General features: G+C 33.1%; 1 protein-coding gene across 2 annotated transcripts in view; it reads left to right on the forward strand.

Annotated features, from left to right (window-relative positions):
- LOC110025534 overlaps positions 1-14,467 on the forward strand; it is a 21,491-nt gene extending 7,024 nt beyond the window's left edge. For both annotated transcript variants that reach the window (XM_020726077.1, XM_020726078.1), the window contains exons 2-7: positions 1,407-1,609; positions 5,367-5,437; positions 5,526-5,572; positions 5,684-6,211; positions 6,290-6,380; positions 14,243-14,467. In XM_020726077.1, the coding sequence (XP_020581736.1) occupies positions 1,468-1,609; positions 5,367-5,437; positions 5,526-5,572; positions 5,684-6,211; positions 6,290-6,380; positions 14,243-14,329 (966 nt within the window). In that variant the 5' untranslated portion in view covers positions 1,407-1,467 and the 3' untranslated portion in view covers positions 14,330-14,467. The remainder of the gene's footprint in view (positions 1-1,406; positions 1,610-5,366; positions 5,438-5,525; positions 5,573-5,683; positions 6,212-6,289; positions 6,381-14,242) is intronic.
- The last annotated feature ends 240 nt before the right edge of the window (positions 14,468-14,707 follow it).

The following is a 14,707-nucleotide window of genomic DNA, read 5'->3' on the forward strand; positions in this document are numbered from 1 at the left end:
TCCAAAGGATATCTCTTGGAACCTTATCGTAAGCTTTTTCTAAATCAATAAAAATCAAATGTAGATTCTCCTTATTATCTCTGAACTTCTTCATCAAACCCCTCAATAAATGTATAACTTCGATAGTAGTTCTGCCCGACATAAATTCAAATTGATTATGAGAAATCTTTGTGATGCGTCTTAACCTATGTTCAATTACCCTCTCCCACAACTTTAAAACATGACACATCAACTTAATTCCTCTATAATTTGCACACTCTTGTGCATGCCCTTTATTCTTAAAAATGGAGACCAAAATACCCTTTCTTCCACTCTTCAGGCATCTTTTTAGTTTTTAAAATAATATTAAAGAGTTTAGTAAGCCAAACTCCCAAATCTCACAAATATTTCCACACTTCAATTGGGATATCATCAGGTCCTACAAACTTTCCACCCTTGGTTTTCTTTAAAGCCTCATCAACTTCTTTTTTACTAATGCGACAGTAAAAATGAAACTTTTTATTATTATTCACGATATTAAGATCATTAAGGTCGATCGTATTTTTAGAAACTTTATTAAAAGTTTATCAAAGTAACTCACCCACCTATGTTGAATATCTTTTTCTAAGAAAAGTACTTTTTTATTTTCATCTTTAATACACTTTACTTGAGTTAAATCTTTACTTTTCTTTTCTCTTTGTTTGGCTAGTTTATACATATATTTCTCACCATCCTTAGTATCTAATATATTATAAAGATCATTAAAAGCAAAACTTTTAGCGTCACAGATTGTTATTTTAGACTCTCTGCGGGCCGTTTGATATTGATATTTTTCTGCCGTTTGATATTTTTCTCAGCTCTCTAAGCTTTTACATTTAAACCAATTTTTATAACATAACTTCTTATATTTTATCTTTTCTTGCATATTATCATTCCACCACAAATTATTTTTATTTAAACCATATATTCTCACAAAAAAAAAAAAAAGAGAAGAAGGAAAACTTGTCTTAAGAATCTAGGTTAGTAGTATTTTGAGCCATAATTCATTGTAAACTGAATGTTTATAGAATCTTATGATGTAAATGGATTAATAAATAGTACTTAATATTATTCTTAATTAATTATTGATTTGATGGGAAGTTTTATGTCTATATCATGTAAGTGAAGGTTAATAGTTTATATGAGAGTTGTGTTCAGTTAATAAGAGTAGCTAAAATCGTACTAAGAGGAAGGGAGTAAGATTGATATTGTATGAAAGCTCATAGGTGTTATGAAACATTTTAATTGATGGGATTAAGTTTTATGGCTATATCCATGGTATATTGATAGCCATGAAAAGAAAGTAGTAACATCATCTATGTGCCCTATGTTCGGAGCCTACTTGCTATCCTTTTCTAATGCTCTCACTCACAATTTTCTTATTGTAGTGACTACGGAGGAGCGATTCATTTTGTTTCATTAGGAAAAAAAAAACTTGGCTTGTTGAAGATGGCAGATAAACCCAGTCGAGCGCTGGTGATATACGGTGATGGCCTTGCTTCTGCGGTTTTACCATCGCACAATAACCTCCATTCCTTTGCTTCTCGGGCTGCTTGTGGCTTTCTATCTGTAAGAGCTTCACCTCCTTCAGGTATTTTTATTTCCTTAAAATCTATTTTGTTGTTATGCTTTCTTTTTAACCTTTATTCTTTAGTTTTAATTGTTGAGAATATTTTGAAAGAATTGGAGGCTTGCATGCTTTTTCTTATCTTTTTTTTTTTTCAATCCCAATCCTTAGCAAGAAGTTATTATTCATGATGAAATAACTAATTTAAAGGAAATAATAAATTTAATGATTTGTTATTAGAAAAACAAAGAAGCTTGTAGTGGAAGTGAATACTATTAACCATGACTCATTTTTGCACTTCTATTTGTTTGTGCTTGCAATTATTTTAAATATACAAAATAGGAGAATGGTTGAGTCACATGGGGACATTTTTCATAATTGATATAAATTAAAATATATGAATGCAAAATTTTATCTATTTTTTTAAAGTTTCAATCGGTGTAGAAAAATATGACAATTGTGTGCCTTTTATTTCTCATTTGATAAAGTCACACCATACCGTTGTGTTCTTGCAAAGCGATTGAAGATGTCTGGCAAGATCAATTTTTTTTCATTTAGATTCATGAGGGATATTGATATCTAATTTTCTGTGTGAATGGGCTCACATGATATGTTGCTCGATTGATATGATGCAATCAATCAATATTGAGTTGCAATCTAAAGGGACTATAATTTTACTTTCCCAAGACAATGGTATTATCCGTAAAAGGTATTACTATGTTTTTTTTAATAAAATAAAACCTGATAACCATACATTGAAATAGCTAACCGAGAGTTAAGACGAAATCAAAATGCAACATCAAAGATACCTAGATATTAAACTATAAATGTTCATCCAATGGAAGAGGACAACTCAAATGGTCTTCATTTAATGAATCTGGTGTGATGAAGTTTGGTGAACTTAGGAGAGTAATAATATATATTTTTTCTTATTTCTATCTCTCCTAACAAATAATATTTGAAACCTTTATCCACCTGAGCTTCTTTGCTAGGAGTACTAATGTCAGAGTTATAGGATTGTAAATAAGGATCATCATCCTCCTTAGCAACTGGGTAATTGTGAGGAGCTAATAAATCAGGTAGATCTTTATCAATGATCTTGCATACGGAAGAGTGCTAACCACCTCATTTTTACCAAGTAGAACCACTCAAGTCAAGATTTAAATTTGGTTATATATTAAATTATAAGTAGTTAGAACTGCAATTCACGACGCTTGATTTTAGATTTTGATTTATAGAATGCTCTTCTAAAAGTTTATTGCTAGGATCAATAATAATTGATTTCTTAGTTCTATGTGAGGCTTAAACATCCCTTGTAGTTATGACCAAATTTTTGCCAAAAAAGGGCAAAGAAAAAAAAAAGGAAGGTATTCCTTCAAGTTCTGCCTCCTACCAATATCCATAAGAGGTATAATCAATCAAAATCTCTTTTTAAAAAAGTAAACTCACTTCTATTTTAAACATAACCTTAACCATAGACAATCTAGAGACTCTCTTAGTAGCTGCATTTACTTGTATTGATTTCTTAAAAATAGATTTAAGAAAGCACGAAGCGGTTTGACTGAAGTAATGAATTAGCCAAAGAAATGAAACCCAAATCGGAGTAACAGATGGTTCCTCGACATTATCAAAGTGAGAAGACCACATAGTCATCATATTTGAAAAATCATTCACATGGTTGGTCTCATTGGAAGATGTCTAAAATAATTAGATAAATGCATGTTATCTCCTAAGGGTGTTACAAGCACTTTAGATTATGTAGTGTTTCAGCCAATCCAATGGATGGATATGATAATGTGCTTGGACGCTGTAAAAGCAAGGATTATCTTCTAAATGGAGAGAAAATTTGAGAATTTTATTCTATTACACCTTTTAAGATTTCTCCTTGCAGTCTTCTCTTCGGTGTATGGTCCATCTTTTTTCTCGCTCCTTGTTCAATCTCTCTTGATTTGTTCTCTTGCTTTCCTTCCATCAAATTGGTTTAAAGAGATGAAGGAGAGAGTGGAGCCTTTTTGTTTGATATGAAAAGGAGAGGGAGAGAGAGGGTTGATGGCCGAATAGGGAGAGGGGATGTCTAATTGGTGACTAGTGAATGCCTTATTAATTTATGCATGAAAATTATTACCTATACAAATCAATCCATATTTATAATTACGAGTAAAATGAAAGAATAAATGTATAAGATAGTCTCAAATTCAAAATCCAAGGGGCCGTTTGAGATCGCTTTTATTTTTTTATTAATTATTTAATTTTGATTATTTATATTTTGATTTGAAATAACATATATTTGACTATTTGATCTAAGTATGATTATTTTTTAAAACACTCAAAATACTTCGAAACACTTAACAGCTATTTCAAGTGTTTTTAAAAACATGTTGATTTGTTTTTAAAATTAAAAAATAAAAACATGTAAAAAATTAATTAAACATATGTTAAAAAATAAAGGAAAAAAAATTTTAAAAACAAAACTGATCCCAAACAAGCCCTAACTAACTTGGAATTATGGATACAATTCTAAAAACTAGGAATCAAGATAAAAATTTTATAGAAATTTAAAACTCTCCTTATGTAATGGCTTAGTGTGAAAGGGAGTGAAATGGAAAGTATAAGTGGTGCGCAGAATGGTATCATGCTGTTTTGATTTAGTTTTTAGAGAATTTAGAATAAAATTATTTTTTGTGCAGTAAAATACAAATTTATTTGTATATGCAATTGTTTTAATATGTGGTGGCAACGAAGAGATGCTAAGAACGTTATTATGCTATTTTAGCTATCATAAATGCTGTAGGACAGGTTTAGCTCTCCCATTATGGTTCAGTCGGGGAATTAGAAGCAATTTTTGCCCATAATGAAATATGTTGCATGTCAGAGAAGCAATATTTCTCGTCATAAAGGACTGATATACTATAATGGGAGTATGCGTGGTTCTCACTTAAACCAATACCAAATTAGTGGGTTCTAAAAATTCTGGAATAATTTGGTCTAATTTAATGTGAAACCGATCAAAGGTGGGGCAAGAAGAGCTGTTCAGTTTTCTCTAGTGTAAAATGGAGGTCTTATGTTCGGTACATAATTTCTCTAGAGTATGCATCAACTTTCTTCCAATGCTGCATTAGCAGGAACTCCTTATGCTGTAGCTGTCTTTATTTTCTTAATGCAAAACCAGGATTATCTAAACCATAAATTTTAGATTAAAGTACTTATTTTCAACGCTGATTGATTAGCTAAAATTAATTTTTGTTTTGTTTGATGATATATTTTGAACTAGTTATGCATATTATTTTAGTTTATTAGTTTTATATAGAGCATATCTATTGATGAATGGATAGTGATTATTTTATATATCTAAATATTATTTTTCTATGTATGAATTGAAAACACTTCTAAGCTAAAAATCCAATCAAAGGAATTACTCCAAAAAGGCTTGTGGTTGAATAAAACGTTAAATGCGGATAGATCCACACCCAAATTAGCTAGTTCCTCACTTATTAGATTTGTTGGTGGACTTTAATGGGGTAAATAGAATGCATTGAGTGTGTACAAACCCACTAGAGCCCAGTGGATGCATCCAATACAAAATCCACAACTTAGCGATGGAGGTGAGCTCAGGTCAAAATTATGTTTGGTTTATTGTTTTGCATAGTTGAAGTAATTTTTTCAGCAGTTTTATTTGTTTCTCCATTCTTTTTAATTAAGTTGAATTTTTGCTTAAAAGAAATGCGAGATAAAAATGAGCTGTTCTTACTTTGATTTTTCATGCCATTTATTTGAATTCCAGAAACTGAAGATGAAAGAATTTGTAGAGATTTGGCTCAATTGTTGGATGCTTATGACTTTTACTTGTCAGATGTAAGCCAATTGTCTTAAATATCTTTGTCTACAATATGAGGGCCTGTCGTGTAAGTGTAGTAGCTTATTAGAATCTTCAATTGCACAGAAACGTGGTGAAGCTGAAGCAGCAGTTTTTCAAACATTATCGGAGAGGTTGAAGAAGGAATATCTTTTCTATTAGTAAATTAATTATAAATTACACTGAAAATATTTTACTTCATTGACTGTTTGGATAACCATATTAACATAATTTTCAAAATTCAGATTCATGGGATTAAGAGCTGCTATGATCACTTCTTGTCCAAGTGTCCAATCTTTGGGTAGAAAACTTGGATTTCACATACTGCATGACAGTGAACTTGTTATTGACGATGGTTTCAACTATAAAATGCTTGAACAAGTTCCTGACAGCTTGGATATTGCTTCAAAATTCCTGCATCTTTTAGGATTTTCAGGAAATGATGTTCTAGAGAAGTATGATTTTGATCTAGTTTTTTTGCATATCAAGACATGTGAGAAGTTTAGAGAGAAAAAGGAAATGCTAGTGTCTAACATGGATGTCAACATGCTTAACGGCTTCGTTGGAAAAATTCTGGAAAAATCTCATTCTGGCTCTGCTATTGGTTCTCGTCTGCATTTCTCAATCATTTTAAGTTATGGATACGTTTCTGAGGATGATAAGCTTTGTTCTTTACTTTCAAGGCCCTCAACAGAAACTAATTCTGATTTATGTTTACTTTGTCCATGCCAAAGTTACACTATGAAAGGAGGCCATAAACTAGACAACATCAGGTAAAAATTGTTTATCATCTCAATGTTTTAATTATTTTAAACTCAACTATTATATAAACATTAATTTGCATTCTGCAGGCATCACCATCCAATGCTAATTGGTCAGCTGCAAGAGGGCTTAACTCGTAGAGATACAGCGACAACATTTTTCTTCGAAGATTTTAAGAAGGTATTTACGAATTGTTGTATATATCAGATTCAAGTTATTGAATTTTTATTAAATGATTAATTTTCTTGTTAGTGCTATTTGCTTTATGTGCCTACCTGTTTGCGATCTTGATGGACATGTTATAATTTTCTGGTAATTCTTGAAATTTCACATGTTTTTTCTTCCTATAAAAATATTCTGAATGATTCCCACTCGTATACTTTGTTCTGGAGATCTTTTATTTTAATAAAGTGAAAGAAAATCTCAACGTACCAAGATTTGGAGTAAATTTACTGGCTGTACTTTATTGCTCATTTGGTTGATTAACTATAAAAAAAAAACACTTTTAGAAAAGAATAATGCAATTTTATGCAAATGAGCCTAGCGAATGTCGTGGACTTGCGTAACTAACAAAATTATGATGTTTTGGTGTTTTTCTTTTGAGGGTATTTTTCCAAGTTAGTTTAGTTCACTTAAGCCACCCCATTGACAACTTTCTGATGTAGTTGATTTTGTTATCATCGATTTTGAATAAAAATAAAATCATCCCAATTGAAAGTTTTTGAACGAATTTTGAAGGAGTATGTAGAGTTTAATATTAATTGTGATTTTCTTACATCCTACCAAATGATGGATTTGAGAAAGTTTACCATTTTTAAAACACATGTTCTTACTTCAATCAAACGAATGCTCCAAAAATGGTATAGTTGTATTCATATGTTCTGTTGATTTTTATATAATCCCACTTTTTTAATGAGTTGCTTATACATTTATGAGCAAAGATAATAATGCGTATGTGCCTTATTATATTTGATTGCGCTTGGTTGTGATAACATAAAAATTTATATTTAGTGAGAATCTCAGGTTCCCTGACTGCAATTCACCAAGCTTGTTTTAAAATAAAGAGAAAGAAAAAATGTGTTACAATAATGCTTTAGTCCAAGGATTAGTTTTGTGGAAGGAGAACGGTAAAAGAGAACAAGAATAATGGCGAGTAGATTTAAAGACTACTGTGGCTATTTACTGGTAGCCGAACATGTTAGGTTTTTACTCCAATTACTTTTTTGTTACAACTTGCACATAATATTCTCAGAACAGGATTCCTCCACTATCTTTTGATAGGGGAATCCTTATGAGGTTTGTGCTTGTTCAAGTAATCCTTGAGTTCTCTCCATACACTTAAAAATTTTTAATTTAAGTTAGCACGACTATTTCAGCCAATATGAAGCAATTGAAACTGTTTTATTATTTTTTAGTTCTTCAATTTATGTCATCAGGCCTATCCATTAAAAGGAGTCATTGTAATTACCCTGCCACATGGATTCCACAACATTGAATACTCGGGACAGCCTCTTTATATGGCTCTTGTTTTTAACTAGATTAGGTCAGTATTATCAAAGCACAAAGTTCAAGTTGATGAGTGAGGGTTTATTTTTGTTTTAAGGCGCAAAGTGTACCGACATACTTTTCAATTAAAGTACTTATATCTTATATGAGAATGATAAATATAATGATACATTCACTAATAGTTATAGAATCTAGAATATCTATTAGATGACTTAAAACGTGATGTAGAATAGAAAAGAAATATGGTTTTGGGGATGCTTATATAAAATTTCTCCTAAAAAGAACAAGAAAAACTATCTGAAGCACAAGCTTCATCAAAGCCTATGCCTCAGATCTGGAAGGCGGTACACCTAGACAACGCAGTATTTGAACATATTTTGTATTTTCAAAGAAAGACTTGCATTGCAAATAAAAGAAAAAAATAATGTAAATTTTATTAATATTGAAAGTTCACTGTTACATCTGGACTGAAAATAGAAAACCAATCGAATCAAAACAGAAATGATAACATGGGACAACTATCCCGAACCAATAAAGAAAAACACAATAGCTAAAATAAATGTTGTGGAAAAATACCAACCCTGAGAAGCTAAAATTAAGAGGCTTGCTTCCGTGGAGACGATCCTACTAGTTACTGAATAAAATCTGTTATGCAGAAATATCAAGAATGACTTTGATAAACTCAGTAAATAACAACTATCTATTAAAACATAAATGACAAGGGGAATAAGACATGCGTTATGGACAACAAGGAAGAAAACTAATGGCTTATGCAAGCAAGGAAATTAGGGGTACTAAGATTTTGGATAAATTTTGGGTTGGAGTTTAATGGCTTTAAATAGATAATTCTTTTTAAGAAAGGAATGCAGAACTCCAAGTCAAAGTTATGTTAGAAAACTAATTGAAGTTTTTTTATGAGTTATTGATTAAAGGCAAACATTCATGAATTTTTTAATCTTATCGCTCACAACAAGAAATCGCCTTCCTGCATTGGCCTTTCAACTTGGATATCTTGTTAAGAAGAGGAAGTTAAAGCCTTGAGTGGTTGTAAGGGGTGTGAGAAAATGTTGAGAAATTTAGAGGCTATACTTCCCTAGCTTGTTGAAGGGTGGACATTGTTGTGGAAAATAGTAGGAGAACTACAAACTTATCTGACGCGGGATGTCTTCCGCACGGGATTTTTCGCAATGGAAGCGGGATTTTGCTTCATGCCTGGACCAAATTGGTCCAGGTTATTTTGTGGATATGGAATCGATGGGTTCTACTGGGCCACTCATAGTAATCATATTATTGTCTATTTACTTTTCTGATATTTTTGATATTTTAAAGTTAGTTTTTTTGTGAGTTTGTTCGTGAAAACTATTGACGTCTCTAAGTTTTCTCTCCTAGGGTTTGTATCTATGGGCAAGTGGTGCTCTGATTGTACCTCATTCCAAGGTGTTGATTATCCTCGACTCTCTCATCCTATGCAACCTTTCCTCCGCTACCCCCATTATCGTATTTGCTACAACTATCGGAAAACCTCTTTTGTGTTTTTCTGCAATTGCCTACAACTCAAGCATCTATCTCCTTGTTGTTTCTTCCAGCCGCCTTCAACCCTACTGCCGCCCCCTTCTAGCCCCTACCACCTTGTTGTCGCCCCTTCTAGGCCTCTGCTGCCCTATCACAATAGTTACTGCAACCATTATCGCAGTCTTTGCTCCACCACCTACCATCCAACCAACCCCCAGCCTGCAGACTTTTGACCATCCAGTCCTCCATACCTATTACTTCCCGTAAACCGCAACACCACCACCCTTGATTTAAGCCTTAGTTTGAGTTGCGTTATGTCTTTTGTTATTTCTTATTTCCGAATGTTTTAGTGGTAATCTTTATTTGAGTTTAACAATAAAATTTATATTTCTCATTGTTGTTTATGTTAACTTCGGTATCATCATCCAAGCCTTAATAAGACGTTTTATACCAAGTTCACCAAAGACTACAACAAACACCATGCTTTTCCAAATAAAATTTTAATAAATAAAAATAATTTATTGACCTAAGAGAATGCTTATATAAAATTTCTCCTAAAAAGAACAAGAAAAAATATCTGAAGCACAAGCTTCATCAAAGCCTATGCCTCAGATCTGGAAGGCGGTACACCTAGACAACGCTGTATTTGAACATATTTTGTATTTTCAAAGAAAGACTTGCATTGCAAATAAAAGAAAAAAAATAATGTAAATTTTATTAATACTGAAAGTTCACTGTTACATATGGACTGAAAATAGAAAACCAATCGAATCAAAACAAAAATGACAACATGGGACAACTATCCCGAACCAATAAAGAAAACACAATAGCTAAAATAAATGTTGTGGAAAAATACCAACCCTGAGAAGCTAAAACTAAGAGGCTTGCTTCCGTGGAGACGATCCTACTAGTTACTGAATAAAATCTGTTATGCAGAAATATCAAGAATGACTTTGATAAACTCAGTAAATAACAACTATCTATTAAAACATAAATGACAAGGGGAATAAGACATGCGTTATGGACAACAAGGAAGAAAACTAATGGCTTATGCAAGCAAGGAAATTAGGGGTACTAAGATTTTGGATAAATTTTGGGTTGGAGTTTAATGGCTTTAAATAGATAATTCTTTTTAAGAAAGGAATGCAGAACTCCAAGTCAAAGTTATGTTAGAAAACTAATTGAAGTTTTTTTATGAGTTATTGATTAAAGGCAAACATTCATGAATTTTTTAATCTTATCGCTCACAACAAGAAATCGCCTTCCTGCATTGGCCTTTCAACTTGGATATCTTGTTAAGAAGAGGAAGTTAAAGCCTTGAGTGTTTGTAAGGGCTGTGAGAAGATGTTGAGAAATTTAGAGGCTATACTTCCCTAGCTTGTTGAAGGGTGGACATTGTTGTGGAAAATAGTAGGAGAACTACAAACTTATCTGACGCGGGATGTCTTCCGCACGGGATTTTTCGCAATGGAAGCGGGATTTTGCTTCATGCCTGGACCAAATTGGTCCAGGTTATTTTGTGGATATGGAATCGATGGGTTCTACTGGGCCACTCATAGTAATCATATTATTGTCTATTTACTTTTCTGATATTTTGGAATTAGTTTTTTTTTGTGAGTTTGTTCGGGAAAACTATTGACGTCTCTAAGTCATCTCTCCTAGGGTTGTATCTATGGGCAAGTGGTGCTCTCACTGTACCTCATTCCAGGGTGGTGATTATCCTCGACTCTCTCATCCTATGCAACATTTCCTCCGCTACCCCCATTATCGTATTTGCTACAACCATCGGAAAACCTCTTTTGTGTTTCTTCTACCACTCAAGCGCATATCTCCTTGTTGTTTCTTCCAGCCGCCTTCAACCCTACTGCCGCCCCCTTCTAGCCCCTACCACCTTGCTGTCGCCCCTTCTAGGCCTCTGCTGCCCTATCACAATAGTTACTGCAACCATTATCGCAGTCTTTGCTCCACCACCTACCATCCAACCAACCCCCAGCCTGCAGACTTTTGACCATCCAGTCCTCCATACCTATTACTTCCCGTAAACCGCAACACCACCACCCTTGATTTAAGCCTTAGTTTGAGTTGCGTTATGTCTTTTGTTATTTCTTATTTCCGAATGTTTTAGTGGTAATCTTTATTTGAGTTTAACAATAAAATTTATATTTCTCATTGTTGTTTATGTTAACTTCGGTATCATCATCCAAGCCTTAATAAGACGTTTTATACCAAGTTCACCAAAGACTACAACAAACACCATGCTTTTCCAAATAAAATTTTAATAAATAAAAATAATTTATTGACCTAAGAGAATGCTTATATAAAATTTCTCCTAAAAAGAACAAGAAAAAATATCTGAAGCACAAGCTTCATCAAAGCCTATGCCTCAGATCTGGAAGGCGGTACACCTAGACAACGCTGTATTTGAACATATTTTGTATTTTCAAAGAAAGACTTGCATTGCAAATAAAAGAAAAAAAATAATGTAAATTTTATTAATACTGAAAGTTCACTGTTACATATGGACTGAAAATAGAAAACCAATCGAATCAAAACAAAAATGACAACATGGGACAACTATCCCGAACCAATAAAGAAAACACAATAGCTAAAATAAATGTTGTGGAAAAATACCAACCCTGAGAAGCTAAAACTAAGAGGCTTGCTTCCGTGGAGACGATCCTACTAGTTACTGAATAGAATCTGTTATGCAAAAATATCAAGAATGAGTTTGATAAACTCAGTAAATAACAACTATCTATTAAAACATAAATGACAAGGGGAATAAGACATGCGTTATGGACAACAAGGAAGAAAACTAATGGCTTATGCAAGCGAGGAAATTAGGGGTGCTAAGATTTTGGATAAATTTTGGGTTGGAGTTTAATGGCTTTAAATAGATAATTCTTTTTAAGAAAGGAATGCGGAACTCCAAGTCGAAGTTATGTTAGAAAACTAATTGAAGTTTTTTATGAGTTATTGATTAAAGGCAAAGAATCATGAATTTTTTAATCTTATCGCTCACAACAAGAAATTGCCTTCCTGCATTGGCCTTTCAACTTGGATATCTTGTTAAGAAGAGGAAGTTAAAGCCTTGAGTGTTTGTAAGGGCTGTGAGAAGATGTTGAGAAATTTAGAGGCTATACTTCCCTAGCTTGTTGAAGGGTGGACATTGTTGTGGAAAATAGTAGGAGAACTACAAACTTATCTGACGCGGGATGTCTTCCGCACGGGATTTTTCGCAATGGAAGCGGGATTTTGCTTCATGCCTGGACCAAATTGGTCCAGGTTATTTTGTGGATATGGAATCGATGGGTTCTATTGGGCCACTCATAGTAATCATATTATTGTCTATTTACTTTTCTGATATTTTAGAGTTAGTTTTTTTTGTGAGTTTGTTCGGGAAAACTATTGAAGTCTCTAAGTTTTCTCTCCTAGGGTTGTATCTATGGGCAATTGGTGCTCTGACTGTACCTCATTCCTGATTATCCTCGACTCTCTCATCCTATGCAACCTTTCTTCCGCTACCCCCATTGTCGTATTTGCTACAACCATCAGAAAACCTCTTTTGTGTTTTCCTGCAATTACCCACCACTCAAGCGCATATCTCCTTGTTGTTTCTTCCGGCCGCCTTCAACCCTATTGCCGCCCCCTTCTAGCCCCTACCACCTTGCTGCCGCCCCTTCTAGGCCTCTGCTGCCCTATAACAATAGTTACTGCAACCATTGTCACAGTCTTTGCTCCACCACCTACCATCCAACCAACCCCCAGCCTGCGGACTTTTGACCACCCCATCCTCCATACCTATTTCCTCCCCTTAAACCGCAACACAACCACCCTTGATTTAAGCCTTAGTTTGAGTTGCGTTATGTTTTTTTGTCATTTCTTATTTCCGAGTGTTTTAGTGGTAATCTTTATTTGAGTTTAGCAATAAAATTTGTATTTGAGTTTAGCAATAAAATTTGTATTTCTCATTGTTGTTTCTGTTAACTTCGGTATCATCATCCAAGCCTTAATAAGACGTTTTCTACCAAGTTCACCAAAGACTACAACAAACACCAAGCTTTTTCATATAAAATTTCAATAAATAAAAATAATTTTATTCAATAATTTTCAAGTGTCCAAAGCATGCAATGTCTATAGGCATTTTGAAGCTTATGGATGTCTATGGCTTTGCTTAAAGCCCTTTGAGTCATTAAACCATTACTAGTATTAATGACATGTCATAAAGCCAAGGAAATGAACATAACACAATAAATTATAATAAAAATGCTTCCTTAAGGAAAAGAATTTGACCAAGCCAAGATTGATAGTTGAAATGGTTTTGAGATCATGCAATTTTCTAGTATTTTTTCTTTCTTGCATTATTTAGCTAACCCTATCATCATGGGGCTCGATTTTAAGCTTTCTAGATTTCCTCATGGAATTGGAGGGAAGAGGGTTCAATCATCCATTTGCTTGTGGAGTTATGTATGATGATGGACCCAAACCTTGATATAGTATACCTTAGTTTGTGATCTTGTTCTTGGCCTTTATGTTGATGCTAAATCAAACTATAGTAGCAATTTTCCAATTAAAATTCATGGAGTAATAAGTTAAGAGTGCACAAAATATATATCAATGATTCTATCTTCGATCATTTTGGAGGATAGTGAAGGATGGTTTGCACAAGTTAAGAAGATAAAAATTTTAACTTTATATTATTTCTTCAAAAAATACCCCCATCTTATGTAACATGGTTAACTTTGGCATGATCAAGGGATGATTTAGGATCAAGTAATTCATATGATTTGGTATTAAGGTGTGTGCATTATTTAGTCAAAATTTAAATACCATCATCTTATTCTATTCGGTTTTAAGAAATAAATTTTTATCACCCCATGTAATATCAAAGAATGAATGAAATACAAAATTCTCACAACTCCTCTCTCTTTGTTGGAGGTTAAAATTATTAATGATGATAAATGATGAAATCTGTTTCTTTTGGTAAGCCCAAGTCTTGACTGACAAATCTTCTGTACATGCAGAATGGTGCAAGCCATGCTATATTATCCGATCGCTTTTTGCATGAGGTCGCTTTTAGGCTTTGGAAGGCACCCAAGTATGGAGCTTAACGGTAACTTTTTTAAATATAATAAGCAGGTTTAGGCCTCATCTGAAACAGTTTTTATGGGTTGTAATACTTTTATTACATTCTTTTAAACGAAACTCCATTTATTTTGCATATCCAACCCCAATGCTTCTTAGCAAAAGCTTTTGAGATACAATTGAAATTAAGATTGTTGTGTTTAGACATCGTCATAAGAACTGACATGATGTTCAATTTGGAGATGATTTGATTGTATATTATTTTCATAAAAAGTAATAAATTTAGCCATCTAATTATTTATTAGAACTTGATGGAGTTGGTAATGTAAAAATTTATTTGTGTAAACAAGGTGTTTTGGATCTAGTATTGATTTTTGGAGCATTTAACATATGTACTACTTAAT

The sequence above is a fragment of the Phalaenopsis equestris genome, unplaced genomic scaffold (genome assembly GCF_001263595.1).
Source record: "Phalaenopsis equestris unplaced genomic scaffold, ASM126359v1 Scaffold000301, whole genome shotgun sequence".
Taxonomy (NCBI): domain Eukaryota; kingdom Viridiplantae; phylum Streptophyta; class Magnoliopsida; order Asparagales; family Orchidaceae; genus Phalaenopsis; species Phalaenopsis equestris.